Consider the following 14,613-nt stretch of genomic DNA (forward strand, 5'->3'; position numbering starts at 1 on the left):
TGCCGTGAGAGACAGTGTCAAAGGCCTTACTAAAGTCCAGGCAGACAACATCCACAGCCTTCCCCTCATCCACTAGGCGTGTCACCTCCTAACCATGGACATTATGACAACTCAGATGTGCCAGTGTCATGAACATCTTTAAGTCTGTGTTTGTGACCACACTAATGATGTAATGTGTGAAATTGCAAAATAAGATATTTTTTTTTTAACAGAGCATAATATCTGGATATTCGTAACACTCCTACTAATGTCCAATTTTTTCACTAGGTAGTAATACTTAAATACAACAAGGCATAGTACTTTGAGAAAATCATCATAAACAAGTCAAGCCCTCCTAAGACAGTGTCAGCAATCCATACACACCTACGTATCCTTTAAAATCAGGCAGTGTTAGTTCATTTCAACTGCACTACGGATTTCAAATGGAGTTAAAATTTAAATCAATCCTTCATTTCCCTCTGCCCCTCCTTTATCTTTCATTCTGTAAAGTCAAAGGAATATACCAAATTACCAATCAGTGCATGCCATCTATGCTCATAAACAGCTCCTATCATCTTGTATTATAGAACAGACACCACTTTCTGTCAGATACTGTCTAACCTGAGCCAACTTCAAACTATTGCCAGTAGCCAAAGGAAAGTCTATTGAAAAGAATTCTTCCACTGCAGTTTTCCCTACTGTACTTCTACCAGGTGTTTTTTTCAATTCCAGTTTTGGAAGTCCTACCACCTTGGATTTTAAAACTTGACAAAACACCATAAAATACACAATAGTTAGCAATCCTGCACTGGCAGAGAAATAGGCTCTAGATAAATCAGTCTTTCCCATCCCTAATACCTCTGATTCTATGGTTCATTAATGACTGATGACTTTCCTTAGCTGCTGGCAATGGTCTGTAGGAAGACAAGCTGAGGGGAAAGAAAAAGAAAAAAAGAAAGATGAAAACAAGAGATAACAAAGAAGCAAGGAAAAGAAAAGTAAAGAGGAAAGTAGAAAGGAGGAAGGAAGATCATAAGGTGAACTCATGGTACAGGAACCCTGAAGAACAGGATTCAGTTTCCACTTCTATCATACTTAACATGTCAGCATAGTAAATCTCTTACTTCTCCTGTGCCTCATTTTCCCATCACTAAGTTTTTAGCATCCAGGGGTAAGTAAGCAGCTGGTCTGCCTATTAGTGGTGTCTAATAAAAAAACATTAATACCCAGAGAAGTGAAAGGCCAATCTTTTATTGTATTTCATTAAAATCCACAAATATTCAAACAAAAAAGGAGAACCTTAGGTACCGTGATGACAAGGCAACATGAATGTTTGTGGAACAATTTACTAATTTAATAGTACATTCATTCAAAAATAGAACTGTTTTTAATTCTGCATTGTGTAACATTTACAATCTGATCCAAAATCCATTCTGTTTGTTAAGACTTTTACATTTATTTAAATACACTTTGAAGCACACTATTTGTTTTCATATTTGGGTAACAAAAATTAACTTATTCAAAACCTTTTTTCTGAAAGAGAATGCGATACTCTCTATCTTCAGTCATCTAATAACATCCGTCATGTAATCCTACGGACAATGTTCTCTACCAAGTTTTGGTACTTAGATTTTAAAAAAAACAAAACTAAACTAAAAAAAAACACCAGGGTTTGAAGTGTTATAGACATGTTCTTCACCTTTTCTGCTCTGGTGCTTGTCTCTGGAACATATTTACTACTTGAATGATTACACAGATGATAAAACTGAAACGCTGTATTTATATTTTATGATATCCCTCTACTATTTTTTATGAAAATAAGTGAAACAGCCCCAATACAAGTGAATGACGGAGATATATTCCTGGCTCTTTTACATCGCTTCCATTGTTCTTGACGTGTATTGGAAAAGGCAGCAAAAAACTCTTCAATTAGTCCAATTCACATCTGTGCAAGCTAGGTTACAAAGATGGATAAGCTATGTGATCAATATGAAGACTCATGATGGAACTGGACACAAAATGCAGATCTCCCCCCCTCCCCGCCCAAGCACAATGCATCAGTCACATCGCCTCCTTTTTCCTACATATTTAAAAATAAATGCAACAGAGGAAGAGATAACAAATACCTTTCCAAAGCTGACATTCCATGCATGAGTAATAAAGGACAGAAGTATCAGAATCCAGAACTTCATAATCAATAAAGGAAATCAAAAAATGGAACTCAGTCCTAGGTTGTGTTTTGTTTTCTTTTAAATACATAGAAGTAATGAGAGGAAAAAAAAAAGCCTCACATGCCAAGACCAAAATCATGCTGTCCAGTTTGCAATATAATAGCATTATTTCTAGTAAATAATAATAGGTTTTACTGTGTGGAAAACAGATCATTTCTTTTACTTGCAATGAAATATATTATTACTATTCTGTACAGCACGTAAACCACGACATGTTGACAAACACAATCTGTCAATTTCTCTGCTAAGACAGTGGGTCAAAGCAATTTACTAGGAGAGCATCACACAACCAACATCTGAGGTAAGAAAGAAAAATATGACAGGATCATCACCTTCAGATCCAGATGCAATACAAAAAGGAAGCAATTTCCTCTTTGGTACACTTTGTAAATATCCACTGTACATTTAAAGGAAGTCTCTTCCTTCTCATAGAAAGGGATGCTTGTTTTTCTGTTTTGTTATCTATGTTTTAAAGAAATTGACAATTTTCCATCTGCCTTTCAGCTGGTAATTTTCTGAAAAGGTAAGTCTCCCCCTTGACAACCTGTATTTCACACTTGCAAGTGTAGATGTGATACATGTCAGCAAAAATGAACAGGACCAATGAAATAAAACAACTTTCTCTACAAGACCATGAGGAAAAAAAAATTAAAGACCACATTTTCTGAGGTTAGCATTTCTTTTTAAGTTATCTATACAACTGTGAAACGAGTTCAATTGTTTCATAAAAGGGAAAAATGCATAACAGGATCTTCATGTATTACAGCTATGTCATGTGAGTGGGGAAAAGCTGATGAAAATCAACATAGACCTGTTCTACAGCAGTGACTTTGTCCCCCATAACCACAGCATTGTATGAAGAGTACTGGTGAGTTAATACCATCAGAAGCTCAAAGCGGAGGGCATCAGTCCTAGAGGGACATTCTTTCCCCAAGCTCTGAATCATCTGGTATAGAGGCAATGCCACTGCTACCAAGAGGTAGCAATAGAGAGACAAATCTACTTCCACCCTGGCCCTGAAGTGACAGATGTTCTTTTAAGATGCAGCCATAAGGAATTTGTTCCAATACTCCTCCCAATATACAGAGACATCTTCCACAAATACTCCATAGCACAACTATCCCATTCCTCACTGCTATTCCACACAAGGGTCAATCACGATATGATTCATAAAGAATTAATACAAAAGGCAAAATATTTTTCACCCGCAGTCACAAAACAGTTGCCAAACAACATGCTTTATGAATGTTTTCTCTCAGCGTAATGAAAACCGCTATTGTTCTACAGAGAGAAAGCATCAAGTGACTTTAATGTTCTACAGACCTATTGTGGCTCATCGCTTAAGCTGCACATCCCCTGTCACAGGAGTTTTAATCCCAGAATTTTAAACTCCCTTCCCAATATTGGCTTCAAGCCTCAGCACTTGAGATTGGATTGCCTAATGCTAAGCATTGAAATCAACAGGGGCTACGTTTCCTCACACCCTGAAGCCTTGATCTTGAAATTAACAGGAGATTTAAAGCATGACAAAAACACCTGAACAAGCCCCTAAGTCAATTATGTGCTGTAATACCTCAAAAGGTGTACTAGGAACATTTGGAACATTATGATCACAGCTGAAGTGCAGATAACTCCTCAGCTAGTATAAAATAGCTGTTAACAAGTAGAGAAACATTGAACCAATGGTTTTGGTTAATAAGTAAAACACCAGAAATATTTTTTTTTTTCTATTTCTGTAATTTATGTCAATTTTAATTCATCACAGAAATAAATTGTTACCACTTAATTGCTCTTACTGTACAGCAAAGATGCTTATAATGAATGATGATAAGCACGAACATGAATGAACAGTTGCCAGGCAACCAATAAATAAAGGTTCCAAATAGCATGACCTCTCTTTAAAGGATAAAGCTCTAATCATAATTATTTTCAAATCCATTTCAGTGCCAGCTAAAATCATGTTTGCAGCACTAATCCTGGTCTTCTTCATACAAAATGAAACCAAATCTGTCATTTGACATATCACAGATAACAAATTAAACATACTCAACCTTCTCCTTCAGATTATGGTCAATAGTGTAGCTTGAGGATAGCAAACAGGTTAGACAAACTGGAATCCAAAACAGAGAAGTGAGAATTAAGCAATTTAAATAGGGTAATTATTTTTTTTTAAGTTACATTAAGGATCTTCAAAAAGCACCTACACAAAGTCCTCCAGTGTTTTAACTCCACAAAATGATCATTTGGTGAAGTAGAAGGATGAGACACACTTTAAAATACTGAAAACAGATGCAGTTTGAAATGTTTTAAAATATATATAATACCACATTCTATCTTTATAAACTCTTACAACTCAGTCTTGCCGAGTGCATAAGCAGAGCTGAGGTGCCTAGAGCAAGCACTGACCTTTTAGATGGATTCAAATAAAGCTGACAAAGAGCAGCATAAATCTTAAACCAGTTAAAGAACACAGTATATCCACTCTGAAGAAACAATGAATGGTTATGCAGGAGTTTTACATTATGCTTTCTGAGTAATGGAAGGAGGAGAGCTTGGGGTTTTTGGTGGACTAATAAATTGTGTATTTTAGTAAGATCTCATGTCAGAAAACATTAGGAATACATGTTTTGGTAGGTTTATCTTGAACTACATAAGGTGATTACAAAAATCTATTTAACCATTTTATTTCTTTTCTTATTAGAAAAGAGAACCACTAATAGCTGTGACGCTTAAAGACTAAACAGTCTAAAAATTGGCAATAGGAAAATAAGATGAACTACCATTATAAACAAATATGTCTTGCACCTAAGGTCTAACATACTGTGTCAACTGTGTACTCATAAGAACTGGGAACATACTTTCAATCTGTTTTTGAACAAAATGCAGGCAACAGAATCCATAAACTTCCCTGCAACATTACTGGCACAAAATAATCTCATACTTTACAGTAGAAAATTGATCTACAGGAATTATTGTTTAAATTACAGCAGAGAATGCACTCTGCCAACTAGTAGTCTCCACAGGTATTTCTTCATATTAAATGAGAGTCAGTTCATTATATAGAAGGTATTTGCCTTCTATGACAGAAAACACATAACTTTCCAATTATTTTCCTTATCTAGATATATCTCCTCATCAGAAGCCTTTACAGGAGGTTTTCTACATATCTGTATTTCCTCAATAATCAAATAGGAAATACACCACATTATATCTATATTTTTATTGACTAATATTTCACCCACTAACCATCTCCACCACCTGATTCAGTAACTCCTCTCCATCCTTCTAATAATTTCAGTTTGAACTTCTTGTTTTAACAAAAATCCAATTCATTTAGTTGATACCTTATGCAAGACTAATATTCAGAATTTAAATAACTGAGAAACATGCATACTGACTGCAACTAAAAACAGTGCAGAAGATCCTGTAAATTCCTTTTAGGACACATGGCACTACTTATACCAAAACCACCTTAATTGCTTCTCCATAGTTTTGAGCTTGCATTTTAACAAATTATAAAAATACTGTGTTGTGCTTGCAAACCTGAGAACCAAGCCCACTAGCTGAAAAGTGTGTAAAGATGATATTGGAGGATTTTTTTTCCACTCCCAAATGTTTATCCCCTTTCAATTACCAGCTGAAGAATTAAACTGGTCTGATTTTAAGCTTAAAAGACCCAAAGCCTATGGAAGAAAAGGTAATGCACTACCAGCAGGACCTGGAGGCTAATTGTAAAGTTTATTAACAATGAAAACAACGGAGTTCTCAGCCACTTATTACCATGGAGGAAACGGATGGTATTTTTCTGAAGTTTGGATTCCACTGTATTTTGTTCCACAATATGCAATTTAACTGTCCCACTTCTGAAAATGGGAGGAGAGAAAAGACTGTATTGTTTTAAAGAGCTGCTCACACTAAAGTAAGAGTCATTTTAAGATCTCCTGAAGAGATTCAAGTCTATATATTTAGCATTAGAGGAAGGAAAATAGAGCATAACTGCCAGCTTGAGGAGAGAGATGATGAAGCATGCTTTCTAGTGTTTCCCACATCACAGATACAGTCAATGAAACTAGGTGCAATTCTAAAAACACCTCTTTGCTCAACAGGGTTTACCCAGATACTCAGCGGAGTAAGCGTAGGCAGTATTAGGATCCAGAGATTAATCTTATTCTCTATCCATACTGATCCTGTCTTCTGACCAAGGTATTCTTGTTTCAATAACCATTTTTCCCTTAACAATATGGCGACATTGTTTTTCAATTTTTTTAATACTGACTAATCAATAGTAAATTAAATATACACGTATTTATTATTTAAATATATATATAAACTAACAGATAACATTAGAAGATAAACTCACAGGATAATACCAGCTCAAACAGTACAATATTATTGGTTTTAGGAAAACATAAATATATATATATATAATCTATATGGATAATACTTGTGAAAGACCATCTATAGACACTCCCAATAACACACATAGGAGCTATCCTTGAGCAACACAAGATATTATAGTGAGGAACCCAGGGAGGAGGAGAAAGTTGGTTGCTCTATCATTTTTTAGTAACAAATTATCTTCTGTGTGTTTCAATTCTACATTTAAAATGTTCTTTTAATACCTATTATTCCATTCAGTATCTCACTGATGGACATCTTCCTCTGCTAGTGTACAGAAATAGTTGAAAATAGTACAAAAACTCTACACTGATGGCCAGATTCTTCCATTAATGCACTTACTCATTGAAGTTATCATTTTGGACCAATAGTTCAGCACTGAGAAGAGGGAGGTAACAGTGTAGTCCTTAGTTTTTCTCATGATGTCAGAAACAAAGCCTCACAAAAATGCCACTGGTAATCAGTGAACTTTGAAAATTAATGCTAAAATCTTCCTAAACATCAGACTATGTGAATCTTAAACTTCATCATGATGACTTAAACTATCAGTTTACAATCGTCTCTCATGCAGCTTTACCACAAAGCTCTCACCGACTCAGAGTGGAAGTGTGCCCCTCCAGAGTCCCATACTCCATGATCTGAATCTTAGTCAGCTATGTCTATTACATGAGATACTACACATTTTAATACATTTCAGGATTGACAACTCGGCTATCATCAGAAGCTTGATGATTTCATCCACATGGATGTTCAGTTAAAAGACATTCTACAGACGGACAACCAAATAACAAGGAACAGTAATGTTCATACAAGCTCGTAAACTTCAGCTTTGTGTTTTTCTTTTAAAAGATAACATTATTATTGAGTATCTTTGAGCTACAGTAATATCTCCTAAGAATTGCCCTGCCTCACAGCCTAACAAACCCACATTGAAACAAACCAAGAAAAAATCCAACACTACTACAGAGATTTTGCTTATTAATCAGGAATGTGGATTAATTAAGACAGAACAACAAAAGGAAATAAATGATCTCCACTTTTATAATGTTCAACAGGTATTATCTGTACTTTATTTAGAGACAAGAAAGAATGAAGAAAAAAATCTGCTTTCCAACCATCCTAAGCATTTTTTCAGTGACACTTCATTCAACTATATGTACACCACTTCTTTCTTGAACCCTACTTTGCACATTTATTCTTACTGTCGTAAGAAATGTTGTCATATTTTCACAATTTACTATTAAGTACAACTGTTTTATGCACTTGTGCTGACACAGAGGATTGTACAGCACAATACATAAATGCTGTTGCCAAGTTCTTTGCCTCAAATTCCCCATGCTTTTAGCTTTTGCTGTTCCCGACTAAAAGAAAGTTGAATTTGCAGCGCTATCAAAACGATGTGAACATGGCAATGGCTGTTCTGGGGCAAATCTCAGGTCCATTTAGCCCAGGACAATGTCACGGACAGTGGTCAAAGGCAGTGTCCTAGGAAAAAGCCCCATATTAGGACAATTCTTAAGTACTAGAATAATTCCCTGCAGCACTATTCTGGCTCCCAGGAATCTGTGGCTCAAAGACTTAAATATGAAAAGAGACTGGGAGTGCTGGCATATGACAGCGCACTTTGTTTCAGAAGGGCTGGGAGGAAGAACAGGAGATGGCATATTTCAAAAGGGAGAAATACGTGCCCTCATCACACATACTTGCCACTTCATTCCACCCAACAGCGTTTCTTGCTCCCGATATTGCTTTTGCCCTCAGAATGTGCTGTTTTCCATCTGGAAGAGGTGGCAAAAATGAAAGTGTTTCGCTTCTTCCCTCATAAAACCTCCTTCTGACTGGAGTTGGCCTCCTGTTCATATTCCACTTGACTAAACCAATCTTTTTCTCCTCCCACACTAGCTCCATCTGCCGCCCGTCTCTCCAGCAGAGCCAGATGCCAGCAAAGCAGACTTCTGTGGGAGGAGAAAGTTCTGTCGCTGGAATTTCTTCCCTGTACCCTGCAGGGGGCCAGCCTGTGAAGCCTGGAGAGGATACAGAGAGCAACTTCCTCTCTTCCACACTGCTTTCCCCTGCTCATCAGTAAAGAAGGCAGCTGAGGACATGAGCAAAAGAAGGCTAAAACTTCAATGTGCACTCTGAAATTTGCAACTTTATTTACCAAAAGTCTCACAATTGTACTCTAGACTTGAGCGTGGTACACACCACATAAACATGTAAGAAGACGGGAGTCCTGCTCCAAAATGCTTACACTCAAACAGAAGCAGAGATGCACACTTGTAATAAGGAATGGACAAGAGTGACTACAGCGTAGGTGACAGAGCAAAAAAGGCAAGGTTTTACAGTGAGAAGAGATCTTAATGATGGAGTAAAATGACAACACTTTCTGGAGAGATACAAGTCAATGCAAGAAGCTATGGATGTGTGTTGTTAAGCTGAGAGGATGATTGCATGTGGGAAGGGAAATTGCCTGTAGAGAGGGAAAGACTAGAATGAAAGTAGACATGAGGAAAGAAAAAGTGATTTTTTATAAGTTTGAGGCAATCTTGCAAGGGGCAGAGGGAGAAGTACAGGTTAGAACTTCAGACAAAAAGGGAGACAGTCTAGCAACAGAGGAGCATCTGCAGGAGCAATCTTGCCAGAGACAGTAGCAAGAATTAATGTCACTGAGTGAGAACAAGAGCTCATATAAAACAAGCAAGTGTACATATGTGCGAGACAGAGAAGACACAGACTTCATTTCTCTGAGAGAAAGAATTGTGGGAACCCAGGAGACGAAAGAGACTAGGAACAAAAATGAGTGAGGGAAGTGTACGGGTGCAGCAGAAAGTTTGGAGTGGGGCTAGCAGGACAGAAGAAAGTGAAGTTGAATAGACAGGGAAAGGAAGAGGGAAATACATCACATTGCAACTAAGAAAAAGGGCTCACAGCAGAATGAATGAAGTGACAGGAGGGAGAAAAAAAAGAAAAAAAGAATATATGCAAGGATGATAAAGTCAGTAAAGGAACATTAGTTAATAAAAAGCACTATGTAAAAACCCCAAACAGGAAAACTGGGAGTATATAGAAGAGTGACTGGAAATGGATGTCCACCGAATTGTCACTGTAAAGTCTTAGGGTTTGCCCCATCTAGGTATTCTCACATTTTAATCTTTTTTTTTCACTTGGAAAGATTCTGGTTCCTGGTCCTCCACACCCTCCAACTTTTGTGCTGTAGTCGCACCTTTATGCAGTTTGTTTCACTATTTCTAGCGGCAACTCTTTTTGTTACGTTTAAATGGTAAGAAGATCTTATTTTGTCAAATACTCTACCACAAAGAAACGTACCGAAATCTCAAATTTCCTTCCTCCTGTCCCCATAACGCTCTTTCATTCATTCTTCTTTCAAGAAAAAAAAAAAAGAAAAGAAGAAGAAAAAGCTGGGGAAAGTCTGCAATACAGCGGTATCTTAAGCCCGGGATATTCCCAGAGCCTTCCTTCCCTGAGCTGCGTGTACATACTACGCCCCAGGTTTCCCCCGTGCTCGGGCCGAGGGTTTCCCGTCCTCTGTGGGCGAGGGCAGCGGGGCGGCACGGGCTGCCCTCCAGCCCCCGGCATCGCATCGCGCTTTGTGCTGCCGCGGATAACGGGATCTCCGGCTGAAACGCATCCATCAGGCGGGGGAACTCAGGGAGGGGAGCTAGCTACCGGCTGCTGGAAAGCAAGCCAGCACAGACGTACGCCCTGGCTGCTGGGAGACGTGGCTGGCTGGCTGGCTGGCTCTTCGATTTGATTTTATTTAGGGGACAGGAAAAAAAAGAAGGGAAGGGGAGAAAGGGAGAGGGGGGAGCGCACACGCATACGGCTGATCTTACCTCCACATTGAAATACTGCTCCGCTTTGCACACTGTAGCACATAAAATCCAAAGGAAGGTTTGCAAGAAAAACACCCTGGACTGAGACACGAAATCCAACCGGCTTCCAGTGCTGAATGCGAGTACGATCATAGTGAACTGTGCTTCAGTGGATGGAAGATCTCTCTCTTTCTCTCTCTTTGCCTTAAACAAATACACAAACAAACCAACCCCCGCCGTGTCGGTGAAGAGCCCGTAGCGCAGGTTCACCCACAGCAGGGGAGGGGGAGGAGGAGGACGAGGAGGAGGAGGAGGAGGCGCAGACACTTCACAGCACAGGCGGCGGCACCGGTAGGGTCAGCTCTCGCTCATCCTCACCGCCAGTCCCGTAAGGAGGGAATGTGGCGTCCGAGTGCAGCCGCAGCTCCTGCACGACTCCTCTGTGCCCAGCAGCAGCAACCCCCTCCCCGTGTCCGTCCTCCCTCCCTCCCTCCCTCCCTCCCTCCCTCCTCCTCCTCCTTCTCCTCCTCCCCTTTTTCTCCTCCTCCCCTGCCTCCTCCCCCTCCACCTCCTCCCGGGAAAGACCGGCCTGGCCGCCCGGCGGCGCGGTTCGGCTCGGCTCGGCTCGGCTCGGCTCGGCTCGGCGCGGCGCCCTGCCTCGCCTTGCCTCGCCTCGCCCCCCGCCGCTCCCCTCCACTCCAGAATGTTCAGCCGAAATCTACATAGCCCCGCCCCATCGGCGTCTTAAAGGCGACGGGCCCACCAGGCGGCCCTGCCGCGCCGCCGCCGTACGGCCGCGCCGGCCCGGCAGGCAGCCCGCCCGCTGCCCGCCGCCGCCAGCGGCTGTCGGAGGGCGGCCGCCCAGGAGGCGCGCTCGGCCGTTCCTCACACGAACATACCGAAGCAGCCGCACAAGCGCCACGTCCGCCGGCAGGGTGGGCCTCCCCTCCTCCAGGAGAAGAGCCCGGCGCGACGTGAACTTCCCCCAGCCTTTCCCCGCTCCGGCGGGGCGCGACCGCGGCCGGGGCAGTGCCTGCGCCCGCGGGTTACCACACGCACGCACCGCCCGGGCCGGCCTTCCCTGCCCGCCCTGTGCGCCGGGGGAGGGGGAGGCGCAAGCCCGGCGGGGTCGGGGGGGGGGGGGGGGGGGCGTGCACGCCGCTGCCGGTAAGCGACCCCGAAATGCCTGCCCAGCGCGGTCTGCGGGAGCAGCCGCCGTGCCGGGCGAGGCGGGCCGGGGCCCGGCGGGGCGGCTGTCCCTCGGCCCCGGCGTCCCCCTGCCGCTACCGAGGGGCCGGGGACGCGCAGCTCGCCCCAGTGCCCGTGCGGTCCGGTTCAGCGGAGCAAGCCCCGCCGCCCGGGCGTGAGGGGTTTCCCTCGGCAACGCAGCGAGACGGACCGCGGCGAGGGAGGAGCGCGTCGTGCGAGCTGCACATTGAAGTGGCTGGGCGGTGACCGAGGCGGAGGGACGGAGCTGCACGAAACGCAGCCCCTGATGGGGACGGGTCACGGCGTAGTCATTAGGGTGTCCCGGAGCGATTCGTTCTTTCCGCGGCTCGGGAGAAAATCCAGAGTCACCGCTGACAAAGTTCATAGCAAGTGAGCTCATGGTAGTGTAGTTAACGGTGATACAAACAAGCCGGACAAAGTCTGGGGACTGGGTCGGCTGCAAATCTGTTTTAATACGTCCAAATATGTGGTCGTATATTTAAGGAAACACAATGTGTGAAACACCTATAGCGTAGACAAACTTTATGCTGGGTATTGTGATGTTCAACACGCCTTGTGATTATGGCAGATAAACTACTCTTGCAGTGACTTTGTGGTTAACGAGACATTTTATGGAGCCCTTTGGTATGTTATCCAGTCAAAGGAAGCTGGGATGATCCACAACGTTACAGTCAAAGGAAGCTGGGATGATCCACAACGTTACAGAGACAAGCTATTGCAATAATGCATCCTGGGGGAAAAGGGGGGGGGGGGGGAGGGGGGGAATACAAGCTTACTGAAAAAAAAGAGGCAATATTAAAATGCCAAAATTTAAAAATGTATCTTATTTTCACTTGTTTGGTCATCAAAAAAAGATGAAAAGATACTTGATCATGACATGGAACAGCCTGGAAGTAGAAGACATATCTGACAGATGAAATCTCCTTACTTAGATAGTTGAGGTCAGGGCCAGAATTAAAACACGTGCAGATTAGATGTATAAAATTTTGACAACACCTAGTAGCAGGACATAGGAGTGTGGTAGGTTCTCCATCATTTGATACCTTAACAGTAAGGCAGTGATCTCTGAAGAAGTCATGTTCTGCCTAACCAAAAGTAATGGTATTTAAGCAGAATTCCTTTATGTGACATACTTTTTTCATGTTAACTGCTTGATCTTAAAGGCGTTTTCTGTTCTTCAGATTGTTAGCGATGTGAATGATGAAATCATGAAATACAGAGCTGGCAGCAAGGTAGAAGGACCTATTGGCACTTTGGTGGCCAGTATCAGAAGTCGAAATGATCTTAACAAATTAAAGAAACATCTTGGAACCATCAGGAGGAAACTTAACACTGACAAATGCAAATGATATTTGGGAAGAAAAATCAAAAAGTAAAAGGATACCGGTAAAACAGCAGCACTTCAGAAAAGAATCTGGGGGCTGTAATGGACTATAAAGTAAATATGAGTCAGCAATGTGCTACCATTAAAGAAAAAGACAAGGCAGCCTCATTGTGGAGTATATTAATAGGTGTGCAGTACATTTGATAGGAAAAATTATTTTTCTGCTAGGGATTGATGAAGCCAACTGTGTTTGGTCTCAAACTAGGGACAGTCCAGAGGAAAATAACAAACTATTAAAATGTGTGGCAAGTAAGACGTATGTGCTAAAGTTGAAAGAACACTGTTTATTTAGTCTGAGAAGACTGAGGGTAAATGGTCTCTTTATATGGAAAGTGTTGCTGTGAAAGGGACAGAGATATTTCATTCTTTATGGGTTTGGGATGAAGGGAAAAATGAATCCACTAAATTATTCAGAAAGTTCAGATTCAATGTTAGACAGAACTTTCTGAAGTGTGATCGTAGTAGCATTTGGAACAAGATACCCAGTGGGAGTGTGGAATCTCTTCCATACAGAGGTTTGATAGGCAAGAATATTATAGATATCCTTCCTCCATTCCTAGGGCAGTGGATTGTATTATGAGATCTAGTAAACTTTTTTGCTTCTAATGTATCAATAATATCTTTCCTTTTATTACTCTATGAATTATCACTGTAACTGGTGTAAAAGAAACACTAACACACTAACTTTAGAGTATGACTTTTGTTTTTCCTCTTCTCCTAACAGAACTGTTTCTTGTTTGTACTCTTAGTGAGCACTAGCTCTGTTTTTGCTGATGTGTTTTGTAGAGTCTGTCATTAGTGTAATACCCAGAAATGGAAATATAGAAGTTACAGTAACTGGAATTTCATTCATCTGTCCTGTCAGGACTGCTGTGGCTATTTATTGTGAAAAGCACGGGACCATGAATACAGCTACCTCCTTCCTTTATACATTAGAAGAAGAAAGAAGAGAAGCAATGATATGAATAGACTGGTGCAGCACGAAAGCATCTGAGCATCTGTAAGCATGTTTGAGAAAGAGAGAAGGAGACCACACAGGTAAAGAAAGAGATTGGTAAGAAAAAAGAGTAGCAGTGTGTGAATATGAGTGCCAAGGGAAGAGACAAGGTATATGAAGGACAGAGAAGATCTTTGAAGTGAAAAATATCATTCAGGAATGCTTGTGTGAGGGAATAAACACCAGCAATGATGGGAAAGGACTTTGAATATTTATGAGTAAGTGTGGGCAGGAACATACAGGAGTAGGGTCAGAGCCTCATGGGACATGTAGGAAGGTAGAAAGAAATAGAAAAGAATTTAAAACTTCATACAGAGGGCTGTTTGTAGATACGTATGTATGGTATTATGAGAGAGATTAAAGAAAAGACAGAAAAAAGCAACAAAGATGAAAGGGTAAGTAAACTAGTAAAGGAGGAAGGAAGCAGAAAAATGAATTGGAAAGAAGTGGCGGCTATTTGTTCAAGTGCTTGAATGATTCAAGTCCTATATTTTGTGTCTTGCAGATTTTATCTTTATCAAATACCAATATGATTTTACTATTCTTGCCTATGGCAGTTAC

General features: G+C 41.2%; 1 protein-coding gene across 3 annotated transcripts in view; it reads right to left on the minus strand.

Annotated features, from left to right (window-relative positions):
• MMP16 (matrix metallopeptidase 16) overlaps positions 1-10,894 on the minus strand; it is a 181,037-nt gene extending 170,143 nt beyond the window's left edge. For 2 of the 3 annotated variants that reach the window (XM_049819192.1, XM_049819181.1), the window contains exon 1: positions 10,463-10,894. In XM_049819192.1, coding sequence (XP_049675149.1) covers positions 10,463-10,594 — 132 coding nt within the window. In that variant the 5' untranslated portion in view covers positions 10,595-10,894. The remainder of the gene's footprint in view (positions 1-10,462) is intronic. The other variant, XM_049819203.1, reaches the window with a different exon arrangement.
• Between the last annotated feature and the right edge of the window lie 3,719 nt (positions 10,895-14,613).

This window comes from Accipiter gentilis, chromosome 2 (genome assembly GCF_929443795.1).
Source record: "Accipiter gentilis chromosome 2, bAccGen1.1, whole genome shotgun sequence".
NCBI lineage: Eukaryota > Metazoa > Chordata > Aves > Accipitriformes > Accipitridae > Astur > Astur gentilis.